The sequence below is a fragment of the Erinaceus europaeus genome, chromosome 15 (genome assembly GCF_950295315.1).
Source record: "Erinaceus europaeus chromosome 15, mEriEur2.1, whole genome shotgun sequence".
NCBI lineage: Eukaryota > Metazoa > Chordata > Mammalia > Eulipotyphla > Erinaceidae > Erinaceus > Erinaceus europaeus.
Genome location: NC_080176.1, coordinates 15,556,914 through 15,571,771, shown reverse-complemented (window position 1 = coordinate 15,571,771; position 14,858 = coordinate 15,556,914). Strand labels below are relative to the sequence as shown.

At 42.4% G+C, this 14,858-nt stretch overlaps 1 protein-coding gene across 1 annotated transcript in view; it reads left to right on the top strand.

The window, feature by feature from the left end:
• The first annotated feature begins 759 nt into the window (after positions 1-759).
• The window catches only part of BMERB1 (bMERB domain containing 1), a 144,576-nt gene continuing 130,477 nt past the window's right edge, over positions 760-14,858 (top strand). Inside the window, exon 1 of the mRNA XM_007516527.3 lies at positions 760-1,053. Within this exon, the coding sequence (XP_007516589.1) occupies positions 948-1,053 (106 nt within the window). The 5' untranslated portion in view covers positions 760-947. The remainder of the gene's footprint in view (positions 1,054-14,858) is intronic.

Below are 14,858 nucleotides of genomic sequence, written 5' to 3'. Positions count from 1 at the left end.
ACCTCTCCTTCCCTAGTCCAAATTCCATACTTGTGCAGTCTAGAGAGACAATATAATAAAGAGTCTGCATCTGGATTCAACTGCTCAGCAGACTGCATGGTAACCATGGGGCTTTGGGCAAATAACTTAGAACTTACTGCACCATCCAAAGTGAAGCAAACAAGAATTACTGGGAAACATTCAGCTCCTAGTTATCATTCAATAAATATTACAAGTTTGTAGCAGTCTAGCCTCTTCATACTTATAATGTTGCCATGCTTTGTTGTTAAGATAAACCCTGGGGGCTTCTGGCAAGCAAAGACTGTTTCAAAAAGCTTTGTATACCTGTCTGAAATATTCCCTTAAGTACATAACCACCCCCCCACACACAGAGTTAACACAGAGACAATACAATCATATTTCTCATTCGTATTATACCCACAGATACCAAATGACAGAGATCTTTCATGAAAATGCACTTAGCCAAGCACAGTACCCACAGACCCAGGCCCACACTGATACTCTTCTGCACACTCCCCACAAAGATGGATTCACCACCCATATAGAGAGACTCCCTTACAAAGCCCACTCAAAACCTAGCTACCTCTGAGCTCACAAGCTAGGCGTTTCCAGATGGCCAGGGACCATGCTCTTACTTCCTTTAGGTTGGTTCTATTCTAGTTCCCCCCCCCCTCCTTAGAGTTAATCATCTGCCTCCTTTTCTCTCTACCCAGCCCCCAAGTCTCCCTCCTCATCCTTCCAGCTTCCATTGCGCATGCGTTCTGCATCCTCTTCCCCCAACCCTTGGGTACCAGTTGGCCCTCCCAGGCCCCAGTGGGGGAAGAGATGGAGCTGGGTCACTAGCGCCCGGCCCCTTAAAAACGCTGCTGGCTGGAGCCGCCTCCCTCCCTGCAACCCGCGGCAGGGATGGAGTAGAGAGGACGGTGGACCTGCCCGCAGGATCCACGATGGAGTTAAAGCAATCCTTGTCTACCCATCTAGAAGCGGAGAAGCCTCTGCGGCGCTATGGGGCGGTGGAGGAGACAGCGTGGAAAGCGGAGGGACTGAGGAGAAGTGAGTACTCCGGAGACCCGGGAGGGAGGTGGTGGATAGTCCGGGTTCGAGCGCTGGAGCGGGTGGGATGGGGCGCGCAGACCAGCTGAAGCACCCCCGCAGCAGGGCTGCTGAAGCTGAGGGATGCGCAGCGCTGCGCGACGTTCTTCAGCGAACAAAAAGGGGACCTTCTGGGCTGGGTTTCACTTGGGGGCGGCAGAAATAGCAGGGCAGCTCAGTCGGGAACCTGGGGCTGGACTCAGGAGCCCTAGATTCTTACCCCTGAAGGTAGTCCTGGAAAGTGGGGTTTTCTCTCGTGAGAGAGGAGGGTCGTGTTCGCCCGCCCGGAATGCGCCAGGACGCTGGAGCCCTCAGACTACCCTAGAAAGCGCCCAGATCCCTGGAGAGGGGAGTGTCCCCTGGGTTTCCTTTGTACCTTCCTTATGTGAACAACGTTGGGGTACCACGGTGTCTCCCCCTACCTCTGCTGGCTGGCGGGTGGGAAAGAGGATTAGGAGGAGGGAAAGGTGAGCCCTGTGCCACCCTTCTCCCTTCGCCTTTGATCCAACCAAAGTCTTTGGTTTGGGGGTAACCCTGGAAGACAGTTCAGAAGGGGAGCAGTAGTATCTGCTCCTTCTCTCCAGTGGAGCTGGGTGTTAACAGCACCTGCAGATAAAGGAAGGCTTTTTGTTCTCAATTCACAGAATGTATGAGTTGAAAACTCCAGCCCTAAAAGTAGAGAGGCAGACAAGATGGGAGTGGGGACAGAGTCACCGACCCTTTAAGCAAACTCGGTGCTTCCCCTAGCTTTGGGCCCCCTGAATTTCTGGGAGAGACCAATCCCCCTCCCCTAACCCCCACCACCCATTCCTACCTGACTCTCTCCCCACCCCGCTAAACACCACAAATCTGTGTTGGAATAAAGTATTGCAAATGTGTTCTTTTCCTACCTCATCTGGTGAAATAACATGCATGTATGTGAGTGCACTTTCTTCATCCTTGTAATAGCAAATTCAGGAAATCTTCCTAGAATGGTTTGCCTGGATTTTGGTTCTTCTGAGTTCAAGATGAAATCACAGTCAAATGTCTTAGTTCTTCATCTGGTACTCATACTGATCTCTATTCTTTCTTTTAAATCATGGGCCCTTCTTTCTGTTTCATTCTCTCAAGATCCTTTGACTTTGATGCTTTCACAAGGTGCCAGGGCTGAGGATCTTTGCCTCCTACAAGTTCAAAATCATACCGACAGTGCTTGCCTTGTATGCATGTTGTTTAACCAGGTCCTGTAGTAAGAACTTGAAATACATTTTCATTTTCAATCCCCACAACAACTTCATGAGATCATTAGCCCAACTCTCTATCCACAATGGAAAAACTGTGGTTTGGGAGGCCTTATGACTATTAGATGACAGAGTCAGAATTGGAACCCAGGTTTCTTAGACCCCAAATGACTCTCTTTTCTTGTATCTTAATTTTTTTTTATTTAATTATGATCAACAACTCCGTTGGGTAAGAGGGGTACAATTCCACACAGTTCCCACCACCAGAGTTTCACATCCCCTCCCCTCCATTAGAAGCTTTCCTACTCTATCCCTCTGTGAGTATGAACCCAGGATCATTATGGGGTGGAAGGTTTGGCTTCTGTAATTGCTTCTCTGTTGGACATGGTCGTTGATGGGTTGATCCATACTCCCAGCCTGTTTCTATCTTTCCCTAGGTGGGGCAGGTCTCTGGAGAGGTGGGGTTCCAGGACACATTGGTGAGGTTGTCTGCCCAGGAAATTCACGTTGGTGTCATGGTAGCATCTGCAACTTGGTGTCTGAAAAGCATTAAGATATATAAAGCAGAACAAAACCCCCAAATATCACCTGCTCTATTCTTACCTTTAGGTTCCTGATAATTAAACAATTTGTTCTGCTTTATATCTTTTCTTGCATCTTTTACAAATCTCAATCTTTTTTCCTCTTTCAACCTTGTAAGATTCTTTGGTTTTCATACTTTAGCAAGGCACCAGAGCTGAGAATCTCTGTTTTTACATGAAGGTTTATTACTTTCATGTTTTTAGAAAGCCTTTAAAATCTGTTGAATCCTAGAACACCTCCGGTGATTTTACAAGTATGTGACAGCTCTGCCCTGGTTGGTCTCTGGAACTCATGCTGGCTTTGAAAGAATACTGGATCCTTGAAGAACAGAAGCTGTTTTCAAATAGGCCCTGTATTTGATCCCTGGCTCTGTCCTATGCTGCCTTGTGACTCACTTTAGAAACATTTCTAAGCCATCCTCTGTCTATGTTTTTTGAAAAGGAGATAATAATAGCATCTACCTTATACTTTGTGACTATTCAGTAAGACAGTGCACACGGAGCTCTAGGTAAGTATTCAATCCACATTAGCTGCTTCTAGGATTTTATTATTGCTGTTGTAGCAGGAACCTCCTTTTATGCCTTGCAAGAAATTACATAAAGGAACGCCTTGGACTAATATTGTGATGTTGGCCAATTCCCTAATAACTTGCTTACAGTGTTTTATGTTATCATATTTTTTATTAGGAAAAATTTTGAACATTGAGAACAATCACTGTGGACACCCACTTTATAGCATTTTGCCTCATGGAATTGCTTTTCTTCTGAATCTTACTTAGGCTGCAAGCTGCTAAAAGCCTGGAAGAAAGGTATTCTCATCTTCTGTGGGCTTCCTATTCAAATGCAAGATACATAGTTTATCTGCTTTTTTTCCCCCTTATGGATCCTCTTTCTTTTCACCTATTCAGATTCAAAAATATTATTTTTGTTAATAATTTATTTATTTATATTTAGAGAGAAACATGGGTAATACACACAGAAAAAGACCAAGAGCACTCCTCAGCTCTGACTTCTGGTGGTGTGGGTATTGAACCTGAGACCTCAGAGTCTCAGGCAGGAAAGTCTTTTGTATAACCGTTATGCTGTCTTCCCATCCCCTCAAAGTTTCCTTTTCTTTTTTTTTTTTAAAAAAATTAAAATTATTTTTATTTATTTGTTGGATAGAGACAGCCAGAAATTGAGAGGGAAGGGGGTGATAGGGAGAGAGACAGAGAGACACCTGCAGCCCTGCTTCAACACTCGTAAAGCTTTCCCCCTACAGGTGGGGACTAGAGGTTTGAACCTGGGTCCTTGTGCATTGTAACATGTGCACTCAACCAGGTACGCCACCACCTGGCCCCCCTCAAAGTTTTCTTAAAGCACTGATCCAGGATACCATTTTTAAATCTTAAATTTGGAGTTGTTACCTTTAGCAAGTTTTGATCTGCAGTCTGGCACTTTTTTAAAAAAATTAAAATAGCTATTTTGGAAAATGAATGTATGGATCCATTCTATAGCATTTGGGCCTCCATTTATTTTTTTAATGAAGTGTGAAAATTAGTACTATTGATTCTGTGGTATAACAGTTGCCAAGCTAATGGCATAAGGCATGAAATGCTAGAGAAAAAGAGACTCCTTAGAGTGAAAACACACTTTGTTTAGCTTCTACACATATTTAAATATTTATTCTAAATACTGAATGTGTTACTTAAAAATTACTAAAAGAAGTAAAATAACTGCAGCAATTGTTCTTTTCAGTTAAGATTTATTAGCTGTTGTCTTTAAACTTTTGATTTTTAGATAGAAGATAGGCATAGTGGTGCAGTGTAGCAAAGAATGGGAGTGTTAAAACCAGGTGAAATGCATCTAAACCATTTTATCATTTTGTGACCTGGAAAACATTTTCAAAGCTCTCTGTACATCAGTCATCTTATCTGGAAAATAGGAATAATAGTAATAATAATAGCTATTTCTGGCTGTTACAGATATAAACAACAAATTTATAAATATAAATAACAAGTTTAGCACAGTACTTAGCATTCTAAAGTGCTCAGATAATGCTTTTTTATAATGGTAGTACAACATGAGTGTATGGTACCCATTTGTGGTTTACATTACTTCAAGCTGGCCATTCAGTTTATAATCATGTCCATTTCTTTGTATAGTCCAGAAAATGATTGTATACATACAGCCTTCCTTCTCATGGAAAGGTGTGAGGAATAACTTTGAAATCTTTGCAAACCACCCAATCTTTCTTCCTTTGAGAAAGATTCTAAGCAATTACCTCTGCCTTTGACAGCATTTTTCCACTAGCAGCGAGGTTTTTTTTTAATACTCAGATGGAAAATATATAGTGACATTTCAGTGTGGCTAGATATATAAAAAATTACTTTCAACCAACTGTAATTAATTGAGGGAGACGCAGGACAAGGTGCCTTTTGAAAAATGTGGAGCTCTTAAAAAGCACATTTATGGGGCTGGGTGGTGGCACACCTGGCTGAGTGCACACATTATAGTGCACAAGGACCTGGGTTTGAGCCCCAGGTCCCCACCTGTAGGGGGAAAGTTTTGCAAATGGTGAAGCAGGGCTGCAGGTATCTCTATCACCCCCTTCCCTCTTGATTTTTGTCTGTCTCTATCCAATAAAAAAATAAAGATAATTTTTTAAAAAGAGTTATTTGAAAAAAAAAAAAGCACATTTGTCAGTTGTGGCCATTTCTTGATAGATTTTGATGTGCCTTAGGGGATGAGCAAGATTTTGGCTAGGGGCAGGGAAATGAGGAGGTGGTGGCACAGTGGGATGGAAATGCGATGAGAAGTAACAGCATTGGCAAAAGTGCAGAAGTGAAATGGATGCATTGTGAATGACTGGTGTAAAGTGGAAAGTCCAAACAGCAACCTTTCTAGAAGTCCAGGAGAGATGACTGTCATTTAAAAGTCTAACGATGTGTACTGACTGGCAAGCAGATCATCACAATGGTATCATTTCATCCTTAATAAGCAGTGTAGAGGCTGAAATAATATGACTTTATTTATTAGTTTTGCCTCCAGGGTTATCGCTGGGGCTCAGTGCCATTTCTCTGTCTCTTTTTTTCCCTTTCTTTCCTTTTTTTTTTTTCTTTTTCCTATTTTATTCAATAGGTCAGAGAGAATGGGAAGGGAAGGGGAGGCAGAGGGAGAGAGATAGATACCTGCAGACTGGCTTCAGTGCTTGTAAAGCATCCCTGCAGCTGGTGGGGGAGTGGGGTCTTGAACCTGGGTACTTCCACGGCTCCTTATGCTTAGTACTACGCGCACTTAACTGGGTGCATCACTGCCAGTCCTCCCAATAATATGACTTTTTGATCATGAATAGAACTTATTCTTGGGAAAGGCTTTATTACTTTTGTCTGATCAAATATGTGAAACTTCTTATTTCAGCTTTTTAAATTTTGCTTTGGAAATATACTTATATATAAAGCTGTGCATGTGCTTTATAAAAAACATCCAAATTCACCTAAAATATAAAGGTGAAAAATGACCATAACCTGCTCCTCATTCCCTTTTATTCACCCAATGAATAGGTGTTTTGTAAGTGTCAGCCAAGGCTCCAGGTGGTATGCAATGTTGAGAAATAACAGATATAGTTCATACCCACATGGAGCTTCTATTCAGGGGAATACAGAACAGGGCTGGGAGTGGATGGGTCAGTTAAGCAAATGAATAATGTAGTTCAGTTAGTTATGTGGAAATTAACTGGGGAGGGATGTTTCCCAGCCTGTGGTTAAGAAATGCTTCTCTAGGGAGGTAACATTTTTAATGTCATGTAAATGTCAGGGATACAGGCAGCAAATACAGAGATCTTTGGTGTATCGGAAGAGAAAACTGGCAGCTCTGGAGGTGGCACAGTGGATGAAGTGCTGGACTCTCAAACATGAGGTCCCAAGTTCGACCCAAATTGTGTATGCTAGAGTGATGTTCTGGTTATCTTGCTCAATCTCTCCCTCTCTCACCACAAATAAATACATTTAAAAAATTACCACCTGGATTATTGCTTGGACTCAGTGCCTGCACGAGGAATCCACCACTCCAGGTAGCCATTTTTTCTTTCTTTCTTCTCTCTTTCCTTTTTTATTTGACAGGATATAGAGAAATTGAGAGGGGAGTGGAAGAAGGAGAGGAAGGAAGAGAGGGAGGAGAAGGGGGAGAGAGAGGGAGAGAGATCTGAAGCACTGCTTCACTACTCATAAAGTTTCCCTACTGCAGGTGGAGACGGAGGGCTTGAACACAGGTCCTTGAGCATGGTAACATGTGCACTCAGTTGGATACACCACCACCACCCCCTTTTTCTGTTTTTTGAGAGAGAGATATAAGAGCACTGCTCCCTGGTGAGTGGTAAGGACAATTGAACCTACTGCCTCACATATGAGCAAGTGTGTCTTATTGCTAAGTCACCTTCATGGCTTGCCTGGTTCCTGTTTTTGCATAACCACTATGCTGTCTCCTCAGCCCTGCTTGGTTCCTGGTTGTTTTTTTTTAACCTTCAGGGTTATCACTGGGGCTTGGTGCTTGCACTACGAATCCACTGTTCCTGGAGGCTATTTTTCCCATTTTATTGCCCTTGTTGTTGTTGTTATAGCTGTTGTTGTTGGACAGGACAGAGAGAAATCAAGAGAAGAGGGGAAGACAGAGAGGGGAAGAGAAAGATATACACCTGCAGGCCTGCCTCACTGCCTGTGAAGCGACCCCCCTGCAGGTGGGGAGCCTGGGGCTCGAACCAGGATCCTTACACTGGTCCTTGCGCTTTGCGCCATATGCGCTTAACCCACAGTGCTATTGCCCAGCCCCCTTGGTTCCTGTTTTTAAAAGTCCATATTGGCTTCTGGGTAGAGAATAAACTCACAGGTGGCAGTTGATGACTGATATAGGTATTCTCTGTAGTTCTTGGTTCTATTCTAATCTAATCAATTTCATTTTAGATAAATGTCAGAAGTTACCTTGAGTGTAAAAAGGGTGACAGTAGCATGGGCTGTTTTGACACAGAACATAGGCTTAAAATTCAGGAGATGTGTGGTCCGGGAGATGGTGCAGTGGTAAAGCTTTGGACTCTCAAGCATGAGGTCCTGAGTTCGATCCCCGGCAGCACATGTGCCAGAGTGATGTCTGGTTCTTTCTCTCTCCTCCTATCTTTCTCATAAATAAATAAATTCTTTAAAAAAAAATTCAGGAGATGTGAGTCTCTGCACTGTGGCAGGATAGGCAACTAACAGTGTTTGGAGGGCACAACAAAGCAGGAACACATGGATTATGAATGCGATAGCATCTAGTGTGTGTAGTTTGAACAAATCCAATTATGTACGTTTTTCTGTATATCTTCTTATGTTCATTTTCTGCAAGCATTTCCTTATGTGAAACTTGAAGGAAAAAACCAACTGTGTCTATTCATGGGCTCTGGTTAATGATTAAACACTTACTAATAAGAATAAGTATTAATGAGTTTTTTTTTTTTTCCTCCTCCAGGGTTATTGCTGGGCTCGGTGCCTGCACCATGAATCCACTGCTCCTGGAGGCCATTTTTTTCCCCCTTTTGTTGCCCTTGTTGTAGCTTCGTTGTGATTATTATTATTGCCCTTGTTGACACAATTCGTTGTTGGATAGGACAGAGAGAAATGGAGAGAGGAGGGGAAGACAGAGAAGGGGAGAGAAAGATAGACACCTGCAGACCTGCCTCACCGCCTGTGAAGCCACTCCCCTGCAGGTGGGGAGCTGGGGGCTCGAACCGGGATCCTTAAGTATTAATGAGTTTTAACTGTGAAATCAAGCTTGTTGAATTCCCAGAATGTCTTGATTTAGTCAGCAGAATTATCCTGTATATTTTGTACATATGGGGAAACTGAGACTGACAGAGGTTAAGAAACTTGCTGAATGGAGCCAGGAGGTAGCTCACCTAGTAGAGGGCAAACTTTATCAAGAAAACCTGGGTTTCAGCCCACTGCAACCCCATGGGAATACCATGCAAAAGTGAAGCCTTGCTAGAGGTGGAGTAGGGCTGTGGTATCTCTTTTCCTCTCTCTACACCTCTTCCTCTGTTTCTCTCATCCTTTATCTGGGGAAAAATATCTGCCAGGAGAGATGGAATTGTGTAGGTTTGAAACCACAATGAGACCATAGAGGCAATAAATAAGTCCTTTGGGGCAAATCATTTTGGTGGAGTATGGAAATACACGCCCTGTAATTTTATAATCTCTTTTTTTTAAATATATTTTTTAAAATTTATTTTCTCTTTTGTTGCTCTTGTTGTTTTTTATTGTTGTAGTTATTGATGTCGTTGTTAAGAGAGAAATGGAGAGAGGAGGGTACAACAGAGAGGGGGAGAGAAAGATAGATACCTGCAGACCTGCTTCACCGCCTGTGAAGCGACTCCCCTGCAGGTGGGGAGCCGGGGGCTCGAATTGGGATCCTTAACACCGGTCCTTGCACTTTGTGCCACGTGTGCTTAACCTGCTGCACTACCGCCTGACTCCCAATTTTATAATCTCTTAACCCACCATTAAGTGAGCAATATCTTTTAAATCCACCAGATAAGCAAAAACAAAGTCAAAAGGTTAATAATGTTCAATGTTAATAAGAATATAGGAAAATAGTGTTTTATATAAAGAAACTGGGGAGACAGCATAATAATGGTTTTACAAAAAAACTTCATGCCTATGGACCCAGTGTCCTAAATTCAATCCCCAGCATCACCATAAACTAGAGCCAAGCGGTTCTCTGGTTAAAATAAAGAAAATACCAAGGAAATGAAGAAACATAAATTAAAGGGGAAAAACTAGCTACATAAATTACAAAGCTACTGAGTGGCTGAGACGAGTTCTCTTTAGCTCTCTCTGACTGAATGTTCCCAGCCCGTATCTATTCCTCCTAGCAAAGGGCAGCTAGATGTGGTAGAGATTAGAGACAAAATAAGATGACATATATAATTCCCATTACTAAGCTTACAGATTTGGGGAATGGGCTAAGATTTGGGGGGACACAGAGATGTAGAGAGTTCTGTGATCTGTAGTGCCAGTAGAACAATGCAAATGCCAACACTACAGGTAGGATAGAGGAAGAGATGGGTTCCATGTCTGCAACCTTGGGAGAACTGTGGTGGTTTGCAATGGAGGGATTGGGGATTCAGAACTCCGGTGGTGGGAACAGTATCGAATTATACCTCTGATGACATATAATTTTGTAAATCAATGCTGAATCACTTAAAAAAAGATTAATAAGCAAGAGATGGGTTCTTCCTGGGGACTCTTATATGATACCATAGTGGAGGGTTTTCCAGGGTCTGAAGGCTTTGCAGGCCTTTGCAGGTGGACAGAGAGCATTTCAGGTGAGCTGCCAGCCTTGGGTCCAAAGGTCAGGGTCTATGCATCATCTTTTTTTGTTTGTTTCTTCCCTCTAGGCTCTCATGTCATGGCACTTGGGTTCTGTCTGATTCATTCATGTGAATCATTTATTATCTGGGTACCTGTGGGTCTGAGACCAGCACTGGTGAGCATATTCTAGTGCATCCCTGGAGAACATCACTTATAAAGCTCCCCCAATGAACTCTCCACACAGTTCACTCCCCACCTGTAGGGAAGTCGCTTCATAGGTGGTGAAGCAGGTCTGCAGGTGTCTATCTTTCTCTCCTCCTCTCTGTCTCCCCCTCTTCTCTCCATTTCTCTCTGTCCTATCCAACAGCAGATGACATCAACAATAACAATAATAACCACAACAAGGTTACAACAACAAGGGCAACAAAAGGGGGAACAATGGCCTCCAGAAGCAGTGGATTCATGGTGCACGCACTGAGCCCCAGCAATAACCCTGGAGGCAAAAAAAGAAAGAAAGAAAGAAAGGGGGGGGGACAGTGCAGTAGGAAACATACTCCACATGGAGAGGGCAGCCCTACGGGAGAAAACTGTCTTTTGAATATTTTAAATTTGCTCTTTGTAAGAAAAGGCCATGAGTAGAAGTGGGCATGGTGCTTTATAAGTGGGGAAGCAGAGGTTAAGGACTCACACCAGTGGAGGCAACAGTCAATAAGAATTGTCAGTCGGGAGTCGGGTGGTAGCACAGCGGGTTAAGCGCACGTGGAGCAAAGCGCAAGAAACGGTGTAAGGATCTGGGACCGAGCCCCCAGCTCCCCACCTGCAGGAGAGCCCCTTCACAGGCGGTGAAGCAGGTCTGCAAGTGTCTGTCTTTCTCTCTGTCCTATCCAACAACGACATCAATAACAACAATAATAACTACAACAGTAAAACAATAAGGGCAACAAAAGGGAATATATATATATGGAACTGTCAGTCATGAGAAGGAGATTTTGACATTTGTGACAACAGAGTGATTACCGAGGTTATTATACAAAGTGATTTAAGCCAGACAGAGAAACACAGATACTGAATGGAATCATTTATATGTGGACTCAAGGAAAAAAAAAGCAAAACCCCAATACCTAACAATAGCCAAAACCTCAGGGGCTGAAATATAGCTCACCTAGTACTTAACCCTATTCAAGGTTCAAGTCCTAGCACCATATAGGAGCACCTAGGCACCAGGGGAGCTTCATGGATGGTGGAATGGTGCTGTTGTGTTTCTCCTTTTCTCTGTGTCTCTACTCATTATATCTGAAGTAAAAAAAAAAAAAGAATAAAAATAAAAAACCCAAAACCTCAAACTCAGAAACAAAGAGTAGAAAAGTGATTACCAGGGACTGGATTTAGGGGAAACAGGGAGAGGTTGGTAAAAAGATATACACTTTCAGCTGTAAGATGAATTAAATTCCAAGGACTGATGTAAAATATGTTGATTTTCCTGATAACACCACACCATGTCATGTAACAGGTTTGCTAAGAAAGTAAATCTTGTGGTCCAGGAGGTGGTGCAGTGGATAAGGCTTTGACTCTCAAGCATGAGGTTCCAAGTTCAATACCCGGCAGCACATGTACCAGAGTGATCTTTGGTTCTTTCTCTCCATTCTATCATTTCTCATGAATAAATAAATAAAATATAAAAAAATAAAGTAGGTCTTAAATGTTCTTTTTTATAATTTTATTTATTTATTTTTCATATTTATTTATTTCCTTTTTGTTGCCCTTGTTTTTATTGTTGTTGATGTCGTTGTTGTTAGATAGAACAGAGAGAAATGGAGAGAGGAGGGGGAAGATAGAGAGGGGGAGAGAAAGACAGGCACCTACAGACCTGCTTCACTGTCTGTGAAGTGACCCCCCTGAAGGTGGTGAGCTGGGGGCTTGAACCAGGATCCTTACACTGGTCTTTGGGTTTTGCGCCATGTGCGCTTAACCCAATCTTAAATATTCTTATCAAAAATAAAGGTAAATGTGTGAGACGGTAGATATGTTTAATTAAGGAGATAGTAGGAATCCTTTCATGGTTTATCAAATCACAATGATGTACAATTTTATATTTGCCAATTATGCCTCAACAAAGCTGAGGAAAAGGGTTACTGAGAACAGCTTCTGCTTCCAGTGATGCAAAGCTAAAGAACCAGGAGAGGATGCTGTCATTCTCTATTCTTCAGAAATAGAACTCGGGCAGTTTACTGTATGCCCTCTTAGCTAAATGTTGTCAAGAGATTAATTCAGTTGTTTGGCTGCAGGCATGTCTTGGCTGGCTCTTGAGAAAATGAGTCCTAATAGGGTCAAACTAAGTCTGATGTGCTAACCTGAGTGCAGTTATTTGATTCTGTCCTCTGTGAGTGTCACATCCACAGAAACCCCAGGTGTCCCATTCTTTGCTGAATCTGAACATTTGATGTCTCCACACATCCAGATCTTAAACCTCTCAGACAATCAAATAGTTGCTGACTTGGGTGCTGTTAATCCACACAGACTGAGGCACAAATGATTTAACCATGTTTTTCAGACTTCCATAATTATCAAACTAAAACATAAATAAAATAGGCTGGAGTACTGATCTGAATCACCCACCCACCTCCTGATTCAGAGCTTTGGTCCTGATGCTGCTGTCAGGTTAGTTTCCCTGCTTTTCTCTGGGAGGGAAGGATGCAAGATGGTCAGGTAAGATACAAAGCAGTCAGAACAGCTGCCATATTGTGAGTTGGCAGTGCACTGAGGAAGTTATACTGAGTTTGGGCTGGACTGGGCTGGGTGCTTGACAGAGATGCCCCATCTCCTTGAATCTTAGATGGTACACTGTTCACAGTCAATCACAGCTTTCTGGGACAACAGGAAATAGCATGGTCACATTTAAATGTACTGGTCCTTTTAAATGGTCTTTTAATTTCATGAGGAACAGTTGTTATAGCCTTTTGGGAAAGCAATCAGATACCATCTATTAAAATTTAAAGCCCTCATATGCTTTGTCCTAGCAGTCCAACCCCTGAGATTCTGGCCAAGAGAAATTAAAACATCAGTATACAAAGACGTGCAAAAAAAAAAAAAAAAAAACAGACAAAAAGTGAAATCCAACAAGTAAAAGAATGGCTGAATAAATTATTGTTCATCAACTGTGAAATGTTATGGAGTCTTTAAAAAAGAGTACATTAAAGCAATAACAGTTACTTTTCTTTTTTCTTTTTTTTTGTCACTAGGGTTATTGCTGGGGTTCAGTGCCGAAATGATGAATCCACCACTTTTGGTGGCCTCTTTGCAGGTGGGGAGTGGGGGCTCAAACTCAAGTCCTTATGCATGATAATATGTGTGCTTAACCAGGTGTACCACTGTCTGGCCCCAGTAACAGCTGTTTTAGAGATGTTATTGAGGGAGGAGATGAAAATCAGGAAGGTGTTTGTAATAGTGCCTCATTTTTGGAAGATAAAACTTTCCCTATCTCCTTCCTTTAATCTAGCTATGTGTCTTTATAATCATATAACATATCCATCTTTTAATTAATTAATTAATTAATTCCATTATGTTGCCGTTGTAGTTATTATTGTTGTTGTTATTGATATCATCGTTGTTGGATAGGACAGAGAGAAATGGAGAGAGGAGGGGGAAGACAGAGAGAGGGAGAGAAAGATAGACACCTGCAGACCTGCTTCACCGCTTGTGAAGCGACTCCTCTGCAGGTGGGAAGCCAAGGGCTTGAACTGGGAGAGGAATTGCAGGACCATCAGGTAGGTCCACTTCTAGCCTTCTGAGAGTTTTCCAGATTGCTCTCCATAGAGATTGGACCAATTTACATTCTCACCAGCAATGCAGAAGGGTTCCTTTGTCCCCACAACTTCTCCAGCATTTGTTGCTGTTACCTTTTCTGATGTATGACATTCTCACAGGAGTGAAGTGGTATCTCATTGTTGTCTTTATTTGCATTTCTCTGATAATCAGTGACTTGGAGCATTTTTTCATATGTCTGTTGGCCTTTTGGATCTCTTCTGTAGTGAATATTCTGTCCATATCCTCTCCCCACTTTTGGACGGGGTCATTTGTTTTCTTATTGCTGAGTTTGTTAGCCCTATAATACAATTTGAGATCTGGGTATGTGATGCCTCCAGTTCTGTTCTTTCTTCTCAAGATTGTTTTGGCAATTCTAGGTCTTTTCTGGTTCCAGATAAATATTTGTAGCTTTTTAAACATCATAATATCTTAAGGATGAAAGGAAATTTTTAGTCCCTCTAATCCAGGTTTTCTCAACCTCAGCTATTTAGAAAAATATCTTCTAACAAGAGAGAGATAAGTGAGAGGGAGAGGGAAAGTGAGAAAGAGAGAGAGAGAGAGAGAGAATGAATGAGAATTACTCTGGCACAAATGTTGCCTACCAGGCTTCAAACTCAGGATCTCATGGTTGTACATCCTGTGCTCTACTGTTAAGTCATTTCCCAGGCCATAAACTCAGCACTTTTGACACTGACATTTTGGGCTCAGTCAGTCTGTTTTGTAATCCTGTATGGTATGGTGGTTAACAGCATCCCTGGTGAGGAATCTCTGCACTAGACTCTAGTGACTAGATGTCAGTAGTGATGCCTCTACCAGCTCCCCATCTTTGTCCAGAGACAACC